We start from the raw sequence: 18,865 nt of genomic DNA on the forward strand, positions 1-18,865 counted from the left end.
GATTCACCATAAAAGATGATTTGGATGTGAGGTTTCAACATAATGGACATCAACTCAAAAAAAAAAAAGAAAAACTGTGTGTTTCTATGGTTATATAACCAAACAGCTACAATCAAAAGGTGATCAATTGACTAAGGTGTAGATACGAAATGCTTGTTATTAGTTAATATTGTATGCTATGTAACAAAACTAGAAGTCCAATTAGATTTTACATATTGAAGAATCTAAAAATTCAATAATATTAACAACCCAGAGTTATTCCTGTAGGATACAATTCCCCAGCATCCATATTGCTACTACTTGTTACTAGAGCATATAACCAATCACACAACACAACACTAATAGAATCCAGTTACATAATATTCAGATATTCTCTTAATGACAAATAACAAAGATCCATCGTGGATTATATTCAAAGACCTTTACAGGATTACGAAATCATACCAAAAATGATGACATTCCATCAGATGAATTGGCACCATGAGTGTCAACATATTCTCTAAGCCGAGTAAGGCTGTCTCTCATGGCATGTATATTGTCTATCCCAAAGAAGACTATCTGAAAATAGTTCATTTAAGAGAATTTGGACTTAAAAAACATATGCAGAAAAACATGCATGAGTTGGAAAATACCATATTTAGACATACCTCAGATTGAGAATAATTGGCAGATGATTCTGATCCACCACCCATAGCTCCATTTGCTATAGCATTTTTCCTAGGCCTTGCATCAGCAATATATAACTTCCTACAAGTGGACAGTTTATTAAATGGAAAGTTTTTTTTTCACATGTAGATGCAACTATATTGTAAAAACCTAAATCATGAAGATTCGCCGATGCTTAGTACGGATGATGTTATAGTAGAAGCAAAATAAGGCAAGATCAATAAGAACAAAATGGCTTATAGGCAAATATGCATAAATAATTAAACTCATACTTATTTCTAAAATAAATAGGGAAATATTACCTTCTGCGTTCCTTAATTCCAGCAAGTTGAGTCCAGAGTGCAGCAACAAGTTTCTCATCTGCATTGCTGCAGAAAAGGTATGAATTAAGAAGGCTTAAATGGTTTGTCAGCATGCAAATTCCACCACTCTTATTGCACCAGTTTTTCAATCACAACCATAACAAGCAGGATCTACACTCTTATCCAATAGTATTTAACAGCTAAAAACACCAATATCAATTTATTATCTAAACTTCACCTTCTCATATTCATCATGAGGCCAACCAGCGGCTGTGAAGAACGCGCAAGCACACCTCCAGTCCCTATAGCTTCATAGTCAGACTGACTGAACATAGGTGTGTAAATAGCAGTACACATTTGAACTCAACTAACACATACCTGGATGACACCAGGAAATTACAGGCAACCGACATCGTCCACGAAAGGTACAAGCCTGTTGCAGTTCTACATCACTGAGAACAGTGGTCAAACAAATACATGATGTGCACCAATGCAGAGTATTATTTTCACTTCCTGCAGTTACTCGAAAGGAGACAACAAATGCGAGCAAATTTTCTTACCTTATTGAATTGGGAACGAGTAATGCGAATGGATAAGTTGGGCACATTGTGTAATTAGAGTTCACACTGCTTATTCTCCACCATTCATTTGACAGTGTGAACGAACCATCTTCAATGGTTCTAGAGGAAGCACTATATGACCCCCCAAGTCCAAGCAGCCGGAAGTACTCATTTAATAGCCGCACCTTAGGATTTGTATTGCTAAATCTAGAAGGTCCTGATGAAAAAGCATATAAATCCCAAAGCCTAGACAACCGAGTACACCTTAACAATGCCTCATATACAGCACGCCTCTGCAAATCACCAAATGGTATCACTTAAAGGCATCTCATCACAAGGATTGAGTAAGTTTCGGATTTGTTTCACAAATAAAATATAGTAGAGATTCTTGATGAAGTATGTATCAATTAATCACTCAGATCTGAATATTGGACATGGACAATGTTCTAAAATCCATCAGTTTGCATAGTTGAACCTCAAGCAGTTAAATTGCATAGTTTAACTTCACAACACATTAAAAACAGAATATTCTTGAAAAAAAACCTAAGCCTTATAGGTGTCCATTTTCTAACCACACCCCCCTCCCCCGGTCTTACTTCCGAGTTCTATCTATAGGATGCACACTACTTGAATTCTCATAATTCAATTCACAATAATAATCATCCTAATTACTCACCCATGTTCAAGAAAGTTTACAAGATCTAGGCTAACATATGGGAGAAAATGGCGTATATCATCTCCAATGGAAAGGTTAAGCAAATCAAACAATGTACTTTCTTAACCAGGATGTCTAACCTGTTTTGTGCGAGGCCTGAAACCATATACAATGATTCTCATATCTTTGCCTGCATGCAGAACAAATTTCATTATAAGTCACTATTACAATGACGTAAAGGCAAAGTATAACTCACTGACATAATGGCATAAAGGAAGATATGCACACTCATATACAGATATAGAATCAACCAAGTCCATAATCATGACATTTGTTTGGGACTATAAACCAATAATTGAAAATTCATCACTACAAAAACAAGCACAACTTTTATGACCTTTCCAAAATATCTATAATAAAAGTGGACAGTTTGATTAATAGCGTGTATGTTTATTAATTTGGCCAAAGATGTAAGAAGCATACCAGTGACCTGAAGCAATCGTTGTGATGGATTCCTGTCAACTTGCCTAGGGCCTGATGGAATCTTCATAACCTTCATACAGGTAAGGTAATCAGACTACAAAGACTACTCCACCAATTCAAGTAACCATTATAGCCTCACTCAATAAATGATATGAAAAAGTAGAATTGTAGAGAAGGGGATATAAAGCATAACTACATAACAAGGAAATGCTTGCAACAAAAGTATGAACTTCTTAGTATGATCTGTCTGGATAATCATAGTAGAAACACTCAAGCTTCCCCCAAGCGTAGATGAAATTAAGAAACTAACCTACCAAATCACTGTGAGAAAAGATAATATCCAAATTTTCTACGGATATAGTCCCAGAGTGAACCTCTCAGAAGATTGACAAAATGATTTGAGTGTTTGCATGTGTTTTCAATCCCCCTTTCAAACTGTGCATTCAATAATGAAATTTTTTTCACTTTTCCAAAGGACTCCGAAAATAACTAACATATCTGATTCATTATACTCACATTTGTTAAATCAGTTATTACCCATCTTACAACACAAACTATTTATCATTTTTCCAAAGCATGTCCAAACAAAACATCATTTTTAAAACCTATTTTCCATTAAAAAACCTTCAAATCTAGAACCTCCCAAAACACATCCAAAGACACCCTGATTTAAGAGAATTGGCAAATAAAGAGGTAATATCGTCTATATCAATTAAGGACAAGCAACGAAATCATCAGATTGCAGGTGCACTTGATCAAAGAAAGCAAAGTCTCAAAATGTTTTCAGAAGCAAACAGGTTGTTTTGGCGCAAATAAAAACACAAAAAGACTAGTGGCATCTTGAAGCAAGAATATAAAGATTAACAAAGTATAGCTATGAAGAAACATAAAACACCGCTCAACTTACAATTTTGCTGAACTTCTCAATTGTTGCCAATGGAATTGTTCCAAGTCCTATAATGTTTCTAGATCCATCACTCTGTAAAAAGATTTTCCTACTATGAGTAACTGCCTCTCAATATTGTTTCAAGATTCTTCGAGCAGAAACAGGTATGGCTCAGAATGAATAACAAAAAGATTGAAGCATAATGACTAGCTTACACTTTATAACAGAAAATTATCACAAAAAAAAAAAAAAATCAGGAAAGGAAGGAAGGGCACTATAAAAAATTTCTCTGGGAGCATCTCGAGTTTCATATATGCTAGATATCCAATGATCAAGAACTAAATTTAAACTCTTCAGATTTGGATTAATCCATTTTTAACAAAAAGATAAGTCAATTCCTAATTTACATCTAGTAGTGGCACTTTTTTAATTATATCAGAGACAAAGGTTGTGTTACCTGTATCAATATTAAACAAAAGATAATAAGTCTAAGAATATGTGAGAGGGAACCTCTACTCAAAAGTTCTGATACAAGCACACAAAAGACAAAGCTGCACATTACCTACCACAAAGCAACCTCCCAAAGCTATGAAAGCCATAGGGAGATCAATAATCAATTATAGATACTACAATATACTATTATAGAACGGATGGACTTGCACTATGACTTACCAGGAATATAAGACGGAAGTTTGTAACAAACAATGTTCCTGCCTCATCAATATTCACAAGCACAACACCATGTCCCTGGAGGTTAATCATAAATCTCAGTTATCCTCACAAATTGTAGTTGTTCAAACTAAAATAATAAAATTCAGCTGCAATGTCTTAAATTTCATGAGTATACGGTCAGCAAACATAAAAGACATCATATATTAAGCACAGGATAAAGCAAAATAATGTCACAACATTACAACCATGTAGAAACGGAAATATTTAAGCATTACAGAGTGCAAAGAAAGTGCAAGCAGCAGCAACACCAAGGGTACCCTGTTTTTCAACAGATCGAAAAAGAACTATTCTAGAATGTCATGATTTTCCTATAACTAACAGTGGCATTGATCAATCTATATACCATTGCAAAGACATATAGGAAAAGTGCTAATGCATTCAAGCAAGAGATCATTTGACTCACCCAACACTAATAACATGTGAAATTTTTTTTCTTGTTTTGCTTTACTGTTTACAAACTTCGAGAGGCATCAATGACTTGAAAGGAATGAGTTCCAGCTACATGTACGTCTAAGAGCAAATGTTTCATAATTTTATATTATTCATCTTATGCCCATTCTCTACAAAATCACCAAACATTTCATCAAAGATAAAATTGAGAAAACAATTAATACCAAAACCATCTGCAGCAAAATCTAACCCCAAACCTAACCCAAAACTCCTGATGGTCTTAGAAGATAGAAATCATACATTTTCTAGACACAATTGAATTTGTAGGTAAAGTGTGACGAACATGGAAAGATGTCCAAACATGTGTGTGCAAATGTACATATGGTATGAACATCAATGGAGCATCTTTCACTATCGGAAGCAGCATACCATTTTTCAGGACTACAGGTACGTTTGATATGGTGAAGAGGATATTGAAATGAATTGTGAAGGCATAGAACATGGGAGTATTGAATGACAAGATCAACACTTTGTTGTGTTGGCAATAAAATAAAACGATGTTTATTCAGCTCTTTTATCATTTTACATGTAACGTGCTGAAATATCTATTAAAAACTTACCATCTTTTTCCAATAAATAAATATTAATTAAACTTTCAAAGACATCTTCTTATGATATAATAAGTAGAGCAATATCAAAGAGCTCCATAAACTGAAGTTACCATTCCATTATATGTAGGCTTATAAAGTTCATGGCATTTTCATATAGAATAATACTTTGTACCAAATATGGTTTTGAGATAACCTTTAGTATTTCAAGTAAATCAGGATGCATAGTTTAATTATTTGCTTGATAGTTCAGGATTTCAAGTAAATTAGTTGAACATATACCGGGTTCTTATAACAACTTATGGTATCAGTGCTTCAAAATTAATGTTAGTGTTTCTGTTTATCATAAACATTGTTGTCATGGCGTCGCCATGGCGGGCGCCATGGCATCCTGGCGGCTTTTAAGGGGCGCCGCAACTCTTCGCCTCGCCTTATCAAAGAATGTTGTTTGGAGATGCTTTAGCAACGCTGTGGCGACACTTCAACGCCGCCACGGCGATGCCATGGCACTGGGAAGGCTAGCCCAGAGCCTTTGAAGCCCAACCCAAGCCCCAAAACCGCATCGACATCAACTTTGAAACCGAACCCTTAACTTCTCATCCTCTCTCTCCCCCTGTCATCTGTCTCCCCTGCTCTCTGGTCTAGTCGCTAGTGTCCGCTGCTTTGTGCAGCCCCTCCCCTTCACATATCTCTCTCCTCTCCTCTGGTCTAGTCGCTAATAACCGCATCATCCCATCATAGAGTTCTTTTCCACTATTTCTTATATTTTTTAATTTGTTACATACTTTATTACTCTGGAAGTGCTATTACATTATTATTTATTTTAAAATTTCAAATTAATTATTTATTTTATTTGTTAATTATTTTGTATTTTCTTGACATGTTACTATAAAATTAATAATTATAGACATTAGTTTCTTATAACATATGATATATATATAAGTTTTTTATATATGTGCGCCGTGTTCGCCACCATTTTGTCGCCATAGCGGGCGCCATGTCGCCATGGCAGTATGGCGGTTCATAGGCGCCGCGCCGCAAAAGTCGCCGTGACAACCTTGATCATAAAGCACATTAACTGATAGTTCAACAAGAACAAACTGCAAATCCCCAAAGCACATTAACTGATTGCACTGCATATATTGCTAATTTATGTATACATACTTTTAAGATTACCTTTAGTATTTCAAGTAAATCAGGATGCATAGTTTAATTATTTGCTTGATAGTTCAGGATTTCAAGTAAATTAGTTGAACATATACCGGGTTCTTAACACAACTTATGGTATCAGTGCTTCAAAATTAATGTTAGTGTTTCTGTTTATCATAAAGCACATTAACTGATAGTTCAACAAGAACAAACTGCAAATCCCCAAAGCACATTAACTGATTGCACTGTATATATTGCTAATTTATGTATACATACTTATTTGATCCTTTAATCAGAAGACCCAACAAAACTAAAGCACAATTCTAAACGCAGAAAATGAGGAGTATTTCTAATTGGTAAAATCAGAGCATTCGATCATTCCCTACATTATTAAAATAATCATTCAAAGTAAAGGCATTACCTCTACTATAACTTGCTCCGCTTCAATCAAAAATTGTTGCAGAGCACTTGGAATAGACCTCGAAACAGGCTGCCAAAGAAATCACATATACATATATAATCAAAAGGCCCACCACATTAAAACGAAACCCAAAATCTTAATGAAAATTCATTCTAACAAAAAAACAAAAAGCATTTGACATTTCTACAAAATTTAAAACCCTAGGAGAAAATCACGCACATCAACTTTGGTCCACTCAATGGCATCCCAACTGCCGGTGCCCTCGATCTTCTCCGACTCCGATAAACGCACGTCCCATTCCCGGAGCGTCGTCCGGCCGGACCGACTTCTCCGCAAATCCATCCTTCTGCATGAACAAATGGACCAATTGAAATTTTTGGTGGGGAATAAAAAGAAAAGGTGAAACCGATAGGCAACGAATTGTACCGCAGTTTCTCCAAGTTAACGATTTTTGAGGTGTGAATCGAGAGCTCCCGGGACCCGGAACACCAGATGAATCACCGCCGTTGGATTTAACTTGCCCCAAATGTAGGTCCTACACCAGCCAACGGTCAAGATTCGGCGGATGCAAAGATATAAGTGGAGTAGGCCGCAGAAAATCTGAACCCGAGATTTCTGCGGAAGTGAAACCATATTGAAGGCAGGACTAAAGTGGGCTGATGAGTTGCCCATTCGGTTCGAACCGCCGGTTCTTTGGTTATCGAACCGGTCGGTTACGGTTCAAATCTAAACCGAATACCAACCGAACCAAAAACCGTTATTTCGACGGTTCGGTTCCGTGAACGGTGGTTTATGACTGGTTCGGCCATCAAATATATATATAAAAAAAAAAAGAAAAAAAAGGAAAGAATTGGAGAAAAAAAAAGAAGAGGAGAACTGGTTCGGTAAATGTATTAATTAGGGTTGCAAAATGGTGTATTTTAATAATAATAGTAATATATTTATAATTAAAATTTTAATATATATTAGTATTAAATTTTATAAAAATAAAAATAATATTAATAAAACTAAATGATTATTAATGATATAAAAAATTTATAATTATTATTTGTTATATTTATATTTTAAAATTTTATAGTAATTTTTTTATATAATCATGTTTGATCTTATTATCTAATTTACTAATATCTTTATAATTTTTATTTTTTAATTCAAAATTTTATTTAATTACTTACTAAATTTATTATTTTATTAAATTTTATATTGTAACATTCTAATTAATTACTATTATTTTTAAAATTTATACATAATAAATAAATATTAAATATATATCTAAGTAAAATTTAAATTTAGACAAATTGTACCAGAAAAAGAAAAACATATTATATATATATATAAAAGTCAGTTGTTCAAGTCGTAACCGGCAACTTATAAAACAATATTGACGACTTATAAATCATTATCGACGGTTTATAAAACGATATTGATAATTTATAAACTGGTATTTGATGATTTATAAACCGTAATCGAAACCGTCCTTCGAAAATTTTGCTTTGACATTTTGATAAATTGGATTTGAAGTTTTAAATAATAAAAATTATGAAATTAATAATAATTTAATCTGATATAAATATGTAAATATATATATATGTATATATGTTTGTTCGTTTTGAGTTTTTAATAATTTTTATTATTTAAACTTTAAGTTTTTCATACAAAAGATATTTTTATTTTTATAAAATTAAAACAAATATTATTTAAATAAAAAAAAATCAAAATTTCAAATCGAATCCAAATTGAAAAAATACAGGTACATTTGGTACAAAAATATAGATAATGAAATAAAAATATTCTTATTTTTTGTATTTGTTTAGTTAGGAAAATTCAAATTCGACAAATAAATTATTTTTATTTTTCTCATATGTACCCATAAATGAAAAGAAATAAAAATTGTAAATACAAGATAATGTTTATTTGTTATTAAAAATATTACCAATGACTTCAATGCTATATTTGATAAGAATGATCAAGAAGCTCATATATTGGATTTTATTAATTATTTTAGCAAAACACTTTTATTTTTCCAATATTATTTTTCATTTGCGATTTCTTAAAAATAATAATAAACAATATAAAAAAATTACAGAAGTCAAAAAGTAAAAAAAAGAAAAAAAAACTTCAAATACTCATTACAAAAAATAAAATATTCAACCTAAAATAATACTCCCTCCGTCTCAAACACCGTGCAATATTTCCTTTTTGGTATGTCCCAAAGACCCTGCAACATTTCTAAAATAGGAAATAATTAATTATACTTAATCTCTACCCCACACTTTATCTCATCACATCAACCAAATAAAAAAAATAAAATATACATTTCTCTCTCAATCACATCACCTAATTTCTAAATTATCCTACTTAATACTACCCATCTAAAAACCTGTGTCCAAAACAAATATTGCATCTTATTTGGGACGGAGGGAGTATATTTTATATATTTGACACAATTTTCTATGTCATACACCAAAAATCAATTCATCTAAAAAAAAATTACGTCAACAGAAATTGAGTTGTGTAGTGTTAATTTTATATAATTATGATTATTTTATAGTTTGTTTGGTTGTGATTTCAAATTTACTAGTTACTCTGTCCAATTTTTTTTTATAAAAATATATTTTTAAGAAATTATATTAAAATACTATTTAAGAAATTATATAACTCATTTTTCAATATGCCCCTTCAAGTAAAGCCAATAGTTATCCAACCTTTTCAAAAATGCAAAACAGCAAGAACTACTTTTATGTGTTTGTTGGGGGATATTTTACTAATCAATAATTTTTTACTTAAAAAAAATATCAAATCAAACATATTTTTTATTTTTATATATTAGGTTAAAAATAAATTTTACTATTGATTAATTGTTGGTATTCACAATCTTTACATATATGTTGGTTTAATTAATTAATTAATCATATTTGAATTTTGATTATTTTTGAATTATCTTATATAATTAAACTAATCTTAAATTGTGGCCCATTTTTCTCTCATTAAATCTATCACATTCAAAATATACTTGAGAAATCGTGATGGACGGTTTCTCTTTTTTATTATAAATACTCTTAGAAAATCAGAATACACCATCACTATTTGAGAACCAGGGTTTGGCAACGTCGGTTCCAGGATCTGGCAACATCTTCACAGGGTTCCAAAATTTGGCAACATCCTCCAAGAGTTCCAGAGTTTGGCAACACCATCTTCCCACGGTTCCAATCTACCGTTGGCTTGGAGAAGAGTAAGAACAAATTTAATTTTTAGCAATGGCTGGAGGTTTGTTTAAATTCCGCTTCCACTGACATATTTGATTATATGTTTATTTTCTAATAATAACATCTAAGACACACCCAGTATGGAATCGTAAGACTTAACGAAGGAGTAAGTTCGACCAAATGACGAATAAAAATTATAATATGAATTTTGTGATACTTTATTCATGACTCATATTATTTAGAGTACATACAATGAAAATACCCATAAAAAATATCTTCACACTTTCAAATCGGGATTATCTTTCCTTCACATGGTATTCTTTTTCTTCCAATTCAATAAATAAAATATATATTTATTTTATATTAAAAATAATTATTTTTAAAATTACAATTTTTTAGAAAATATATCAATATACCTATCATTGTATAAAGAATAAATTTTATATAATACAAAATATAAAGAATAAAAATATAAATATAAATATTATAAAAATAAAATAGAATATAAAAAAAAGTAAAAATACGATGGGTATCTATACACGATACATACTTCTACTTAAATTAATGTACATTTTATTTTATTTTATTTTATTTATATTACAAGATGGAAAAAATAAAAAATAAATAAAAACTACGAGAAAAAAATCACAATCTATCTTATTTCTAATATATATAAAATTTAAATTATAATAAAAAAAAATAAAATAACACAATATAATTATATATGTATAGAAGATCTTCTTATTAGTCGTGTGGCAAATTTAATTCGAATAAAAATTATTAGGAAATAATATACATTGTTTTTTATTCCAAGGAAATAATATATATTGTGTCAAAAAATACGGACAAAATCATCGGAAAAAATTAATATTACATTAAAAACAAAAACAAAAAGAAAATCAAAACTAGCTATAAATGCTAACTAAAAAAGAGATTATCTAAATGTCCCATCCAAAGACATTCAGAAGACATAAATTTCGGCTTTAAAATCACTCTACACTTCTTTTGAGTCAAATTATAAATTATAAAACATGTTTTATAGCGGTGACAAATAATGAATATAAGCTCTCTATCATCGTCGTAGTCGGCCAAGTACATCTTGCACATATTTTCCGGACGCAAAACCTTCCTCAGATCCCAAGTGTCGGTAGACTTCATCCATAATTCCATCCACGGAATCGACAGATCATCAAACTCCGTCCATTCGCCGCCAGTTTTCTTCCACCCAACACGGCACTTGTCATGGCACGCGTCTCCAATGAGCATGCAAAAGTGAGTTGACGAACAATCAACGAGACAATAAGAAGTACTACCGGTTCTCGATCCTCGCCCTGTTTTGTACATAATGTCGTAAAACTTCTCGTCCCTTATGTTGAAGAAATTTATTTTAATATAGTAACGATCGATTTCGGTCATTTCTCCTGGAAAAACACAATTGTTAATATAGATCATGTCGCCGTCGACAGAAATGTTTTTGATGTCACCTCTCATTAATGCCATCACCGTAGTTTTCAACTCGTTCCAACGCCGGTTTCTATTGTCAAACACGGTGTACCGTATCGTCGATGGAATCAAGGTGTACGGTTCTGTAAATGGCTCGTGGGCGACTATTTTATAATCATCCGATAATGGATCAAATCCGATGCCGCACTCGACTTGCCTGCGATTCTGAAAAGGAAATCCCAAATCTGTATACTTTCTGGCTGATGGATTCCAGATGATTACTCGAGAAAAGCTCCTCGAATAAGCGAGCATTAGGCCATGGCAGCAACATTGGTTTCTCAGCCGAAAGTAGTATTTCGGCAATCGCTTCCATTTATTGTTTTCCATTAATCTAGAGAGGCTGTATATATTTTTATTACGAAGGGACTGGGAAAGAAACATGTTTCGATGTGACGACGACGATGGATTATTCTTGGATTGGTGGAGATGCGCAAGGGCGAATTCCCGGCTGGAGATCGTATCATTCCATGACTTGGAGACGGATTTAAATCGGAGGAGAGACTCGACGGGAAGTCGCATGAGAATGAGCTCTACAAGATCAGACGGAACTAATGCACGATGGAGTTGTTCTGCCATAAAAACTAAGTGCGCACTCTCGGTAGTGGCTGCACGTTCCCACAATATCAAAAAAAATAAATTATAAAAAAAAAAATTGCCCAAATTCTACATGAAAGTCAATTCAATGAATCTATATATATATATATAGTTAATGATCCCGAATTAATTTAGATAAACATTATTAGTTGGATTTAAACGCAGTTTTTTTGGTTAGTTTGTTTAGGATAGCAAGTGTAGATTCTAAAATATCCATTCTAATATTAAAATACATACCTAATATAATCTAATTTAATATTTGAGACTATTCTTTGGGTGTATTTATTTGAAAGTTTTTGAATTTTTTTTTTATTTTAAAAAATTTATGGATTTAGAAAGTCACAAATTTCTTAAAATTTTGCAAGATTTGGTTGGATTTTAAAAAATCCATGGATTTTTGTGGATTTAGAAATTCTACCAAGTTTATGCAGATTTGGATGGATTTGATGTATTGATTTAAATAGATTTTTATAGATTTATTTGGATTGTTTATGGATTTGTATAGATTTCATAGGATTGTAAAATAATTTTTTTATTGATTTTTATAATTTATATTATACACATTTGTAGATAAAAAAATATTCAAATGATTAAATAGAAATACAAAAATGTAATATAGTTGAAAAAAATATAAAATTATTTTTATTTTTATTCTCGTCATCTTCATTTCCTAATCCATTATATATTATATATAATAATTAGTGATATATAATAATTATAACATAATATTCCCTCGGTCTCAAACACCCTGTAACATTTTCAAAATATTTAATAAAAAAAAAAAGAAATAATTAATTATACTCTCTACCGCACATTTTATCCCATCACATCACCCTAATAAATAAAATAAAATATACATTTTCCTCTCTATCACATCATCTAATTTTTAAATTATCTTACTTAATATTATCCATCTAAAAATCTGTGTCAAAGCAAATATTGCATATTATTTGGGAAGGAGGGAATACTATTTTTATATATTAATTTTTTTTAAATTTTTATTATATTATTATTCTTCAATATATTAATTTGTTTTAATAGATTAGCACTTTAGCATAATTTTATTATTTGTATATGTATTATTACTTTAATAAATTTAATGTGAAATAGCAATGGGATAAAATAGATTTAAAGTAATTCGGGTTCAAATCATCTATATATATAAATTAAATTTATTTGGATATTTTTTATGCAAAAATAATTAATTTAAAATTTTAGTTAAAAATATATATTTCCAAAAAAATTGCTAATAATTTCCTATTATATTTTAATTTTTGAAATTATTAATATTTTATTAAGACAATATAATAATATTAATAATTATTATCATAATATTTATCACTTATAATAATAATAATAATAATAATAATAATAATAATAAATTTTAGGAATTCATCAAAATCTTTATTTATCATGAAATATTTCATACTATACAATTTATACATAATTTTCCTTTAAAATTTAATAAAATCCATAGACTTTTAAAGTATATGGATTATTGAATACAACTAGATTTTAAAAGATTTTAAAAGTATGAATTAAATGCCTCCGGATTTTAAAAAACTTAATACACATCACACCACGATTTTGAATCAGCGCCAGTTCCAATTTTAATTTACCAGCTACTCTCATGGGCCGGGTTCTTGATAGTTCCTGGTTCTTAAACGGATCTACTTTCATTTGATATTTTGGTCAAAATTCCTTGTCGTTAAAAGTCTGAATTGAATACCTCTGCATTTTAAAAAATTTATAAAAGTTTAGATTGAATACACCCAAATTTTAAAAAGTCTAATAGAATCCTATAAAATCTTAATTGAATACACCATCTTAATTAAATTTTCTATTAATTTATATGGATTTTGTAAAATTGTAAAATAATTCTTTTTATTAATTTATATAATTATATAAAATTATGTAAACATAAATTTTATAAATATAATATATTTATAATTAAAGTTTTTATATATTATTATATTTTTATAAAATATAGTTAATATTGATAAATAATATATAATTATTAATGATGTAGAAATAGTATAACATATAGTATTTTGTATATTAATATTTTTTATTTTATAATTTTTATTATATTATCATTCAATATATCAATTTATTTTTATATTGTTTATTAGTTATTATTATTATTCTTATTTATATAATTTTTTACATAAAAAATTAATATATCGATAAAAACCTAATATATCATAACATTCATTATTTTTATATTAACTATACAATTTTTTATACCTAAAAAAAAATTCTTTCAAAATATTTACAAATAGACATACCAAAAATAAAATTGAATTTACAATTTTTGCAAAAAGAAATGAAATAAAACATTAAAAAGTAAATAAATATAACCCGCTTCAATGAAAAAAAAAATATGTACATTTAGTTAATTTTACCATAATATAATATATTCAATAATAAAAAAGAAAAATAATAATAATACATATGTATTATAATATTTATCACTTATATATCATCATCATCATCATCATCAACAACAACAACAACAATAATAATAATAATAATAATAAATTCATAAATTTTAAAAGTTTATTTATTGTTGAATACTTTTAAATTTTAAAATTATTAATTGAATACCTTTGGATTTTAAAAAACTTTTAAAAGTTTGAATTGAATATCTTTCTATTTTAAAAGTATAGATTAAATATACCCATATTTTAATTGAATACATCCCCGAAATTATCAAATTTTATCAAGTTGCAAACGAATTTTTTTTTCTCATATTAATTTCTCTCTTCCTGCCCAACGGCAATTTTCCTATTAACATATGGAATCAAATCATATATATATATATACATGTTAGAAATATAAAAATAAAATTACATTGCAAGAATAAAATTATCGAAATAAATTCTATATCATAACAACTTTATCAAAATAAATTCGATAACCAATTTATCAAATTTAAATTTGATAATCAATTATTTTATCGAAATAAATTCGATAATCAATTTATTTATTTCGATAATCACAATTTTTTCTTTATCGAATTAAATTCAATAATCACGTCGAGTAAGGTAGAACCTCACTTTGTAAACATGAATATGCCCCAATAGTGCCTCTGATTCGTGGCGCAACATTCCCAAAGATAAAACGATGTTCGTCTTCGAATTAGATGGCATCCCAATATTTCGGATCTGACTAACTAAAATGAGGTGAACTAATGCCGTGTCGGGAGGCTTGAAAAGAAGGAAAATCTCTAGAATATTGATCAGAATCTCATTGGAGAAACCGCCGGAAACAAGAATATATATATTGGAGAGGAGAGAAATTAAGAATGGATTTAGATGTGTTTTTGAAATGGGCTTCGACTTGGCCTTTTATAGGCATGCTCATGAGGGGAAATTAAATTCAAAATCATAACGGCACCATCAATTTTATATTTCAAACAGATGAACGGCCTAGCACGATTGCAAAATGCATTCTCATTCAAATCAATTAAATGCATGTAATTGCATGCTTGCAAAGTGCATAAAATATACTCTCTCCGTCCTTTATCTATCTATCCGTTTATTTTTTGCACGGAGTTTTAAAAATATTAGTATTATATTATGGTGTTAATAAAGTAGAAAAGATTAAAATAACCTTATTAGTATTGTGTGATACAAATGTAATGACATTTTGATAATATATTGTAAGTGATAGGGTATTTCTAATGTTAGTAGAAAATACAGTTATTAAAAAAATGAATATTTTGTTATAAGACGTACTAAAATAGAAAAATAAATAAATTATTAAGGGAGGGGGAGTATTCAATAACAAATGCATTAAATGCATTTATATTTAATACATGCATGACAATAGCATGCAAAGTCATGCTTGCACGTACTTCAATTCTATTTTTTTTTTCACATATTATAATTAATGTGTTTAACTTATGATCATGCATGTTCATGCAATTATATTAGGGCTATACTTTTATTCTCTTGGGTTTCAAAATTGACAAAAAATATTTGTCATCTCTATTATACTCTGGAGTTCATGGATTATATTAATTCATTTATTTACCAAACCAGAATCCAAGCACAAACCCAAAACCATATTATCTGGCTCGGGTGAGCGATGCGCACCTATGGCCTATCAGCATGAATATATCTTATAATCATTATATAGTCCATATGCATTTCAACTCACTGAATATTCAGTTTCAAAATTTATGAATTTAATTTATAAATTAAATTGCATCGATTAAATAAATAACCGATTAACCGATTATCCAATAATATCTCATATGAGTGGAAATGCTCCTCATATTAGGACAAGACACAACTTAGTTCTAGAGACATTGACATGTCATGATAGGTAGCTTGTGGCTTTGAATCTTCTTTACTCAATATTATTGTCTGCACTGGTGGTCTAGTTGACACGATCTATTGAACTATTCCACCTTGGTGTGCATCTTAGTCGATAATATTGACATGTCCCTATTTCAGCCTCATTTTATTCTTACGTTTTAATCTGTTTCGGCCATGGATCACCTATTTGGATTGATAAGTATTTTATTTGAAACGGCCCTCACTTCACACTTATATAGGTAATCCTATCTTAAAGTATCCAACTCTCTTTTTAGGATTATTAAGAGTCAATGACTCAACCTCACCACTTTACACTTCATAACACTCGTATCTTTTCAGGGAATGGAGATCAAGTGTTCGTGCCGAACAATTACAACTTAGTTGTCCCATTGAACTAAAGTTTTGGATCTACAAGTAATTTTGGTTGGGTTACCATTGTAACTGTTTTTTAACATATGGATTTTAGACACATTCCCTTTAGTAGTTTGAATATTTGATCACGATGTAACCCTTGGATTACCACTAATATTGTTATTATTAGTATGATCTATTATATAAATATGGTTAAAAAAATTAAAATAATTAATTTAATGTTATCTTTCTTAAATATTATGTTTATATTATTTTTTATAATATAGATTATAATATTTATGATAACAACTATGAAATTAGTTTTTGTTGAAAAAAAAAATCAAAAATCGAACGAACAAATATCAAATATGCAGTATTTGTATTCAATCGAATTTGCTTGGTAAACCAAAAATTCGGTTCAATTCAGTAGTTCGGTTCGACTTTTTTCCCACCCCTAACAAAATGAATATATTCTATCAAAGAATAACACAAATTTTACGATATCAATAAACTAATAGAGTAAAAACTAATAGAAAAAATATAAGATAATAAATTGAATAAAATAATATAAATATAATAATTTCTTACTTTCATATTCATATTGTAGAGACACATCATTCTCATTTGAATATAAATTAAACTGAAATAAATAAAAGCAACAATTTTTATTTTTTTAAAATATGAATACACAATATCAATTAGAGGTGGCAAAATTAAGCACGACCTGAAAATTCGACTTGAACTCGGCACGAAAAAAAACTGTGCTTGGGTCTAAACAAACAGGCCCGAAAAATTTCGGGCCGTGTCTGGCCTGGCACGAGTATGAATAGGGCCGCGTCCGGGCCAATCAACATCGAGCTGTGTCTGGCCCAGCCCGAATTTCAAATTAAATATAATTTTAAAAAATAAATTTATATAGAGAAAAAATCATTTTTGGTCCAATTCAATATCATAATTATCAATTTTGGTTCCATTCAAAATTTTTTATTAATTTTGGTCCCACTCAAACAAAAATTTATCAATTTTAGTCCCAAGATGGTTGACTGGGACTAAACATGGCCGTGTTGGCTTGAACACGGTCGTGGTGGATGACTCAGAAGGTGACTGGGCGTCCTAGGCAGCCAATACGGCTATGTTGATTACCCTGCACTTCTGAACACGGCCCTGTTTATGTCCGTGTTCTGAACACAATCATGTTTCTGCCAATGTTCTCAACACAGCCATGTCTAGGCCATGTTCACGACCCTGTTCTCAACACAACCATGTTTTAGGCCATGTTCACGACTATGTTTTCAATATAATCATATTGTAGGTTATATTTATTATTATTTTCACTTCTTGGTTAAAATTATTTGATATATATATTTATAATTCAACAAAAATATTTTTTACAATTATTTCATAATATAAAAATAATTAATTTTTAATATAATATAAAAAATAAGTGTTTAATTTGATTTTTTTTTGGAAAAAAATTTGGATGAACAGTAGAATTTTATATGAAACCTTTAAACGAAATTATCTGCATCCTCTCACGCCATGTAGCACTGTGTTAGGAAAACTCCTCCAATTCCTGCTTCCATCCAACACAAATGATTTACAAACTTACTTTTTTTTTCTTCAATTGAAATAAGATAACTAACTTGTAAAGATCTGAAAATTCTGTTTTTCCTTCTTTAGGGGACATTTTTTTATTTAAATTTATTTTAATATGATATTTTATGAAGTAGAATAGTATATTTTTATTTAGAGCCGTCTCGGACTTTTTGAGGGTCTTGAGCAAAAATAATATGTAGACCCTATAAATATGTAAATAAATGAATTTTCAAAATAATATCATCGATAAATATAATAATTAATTCCATAAAAGTAAAAATTATTTTAATTATATATTAATAAAAGCTGCTACGCACAAAATGTATCATCAGTAAAAAAAAATAAAATTAGGTATTATAAAGATAATAATCCAATAATAATAACAAACCCTAAATGTATCTTTGGTTACAAAATCTCTGCACAAAAATTTATATAATA

The 18,865-nt window shown here is 29.6% G+C and overlaps 1 protein-coding gene across 6 annotated transcripts in view; it reads right to left on the reverse strand.

The window, feature by feature from the left end:
- Positions 1–18,865, reverse strand: part of LOC127241288 (phosphatidylinositol-3-phosphatase myotubularin-1) — a 50,149-nt gene that overhangs the window by 7,942 nt on the left and 23,342 nt on the right. For 2 of the 6 annotated variants that reach the window (XR_007836497.1, XM_051260245.1), the window contains exons 1-12: positions 7,072–7,256; positions 6,853–6,921; positions 4,225–4,299; positions 3,574–3,645; positions 2,667–2,736; positions 2,324–2,373; positions 1,529–1,821; positions 1,347–1,420; positions 1,207–1,270; positions 969–1,034; positions 648–747; positions 445–558 (exon numbers count right to left, since the gene is read on the reverse strand). Coding sequence is in view for 5 of the 6 variants with exons in the window: in XM_051260245.1 (XP_051116202.1) it covers positions 445–558; positions 648–747; positions 969–1,034; positions 1,207–1,270; positions 1,347–1,420; positions 1,529–1,821; positions 2,324–2,373; positions 2,667–2,736; positions 3,574–3,645; positions 4,225–4,299; positions 6,853–6,921; positions 7,072–7,194 (1,170 nt within the window). In the remaining variant the exon portion in view is untranslated. Of the gene's footprint in view, positions 1–444; positions 559–647; positions 748–968; positions 1,035–1,206; positions 1,271–1,346; positions 1,421–1,528; positions 1,822–2,323; positions 2,374–2,666; positions 2,737–3,573; positions 3,646–4,224; positions 4,300–6,852; positions 6,922–7,071; positions 7,257–18,865 lie in introns of those variants that run through there. The other 4 variants (XM_051260247.1, XM_051260248.1, XM_051260246.1 and 1 more) reach the window with 4 other exon arrangements.

The sequence above is a fragment of the Andrographis paniculata genome, unplaced genomic scaffold (genome assembly GCF_009805555.1).
Source record: "Andrographis paniculata isolate CXL003 unplaced genomic scaffold, ASM980555v1 Contig82END, whole genome shotgun sequence".
In the NCBI taxonomy this organism is placed as follows: Eukaryota; Viridiplantae; Streptophyta; class Magnoliopsida; order Lamiales; family Acanthaceae; genus Andrographis; species Andrographis paniculata.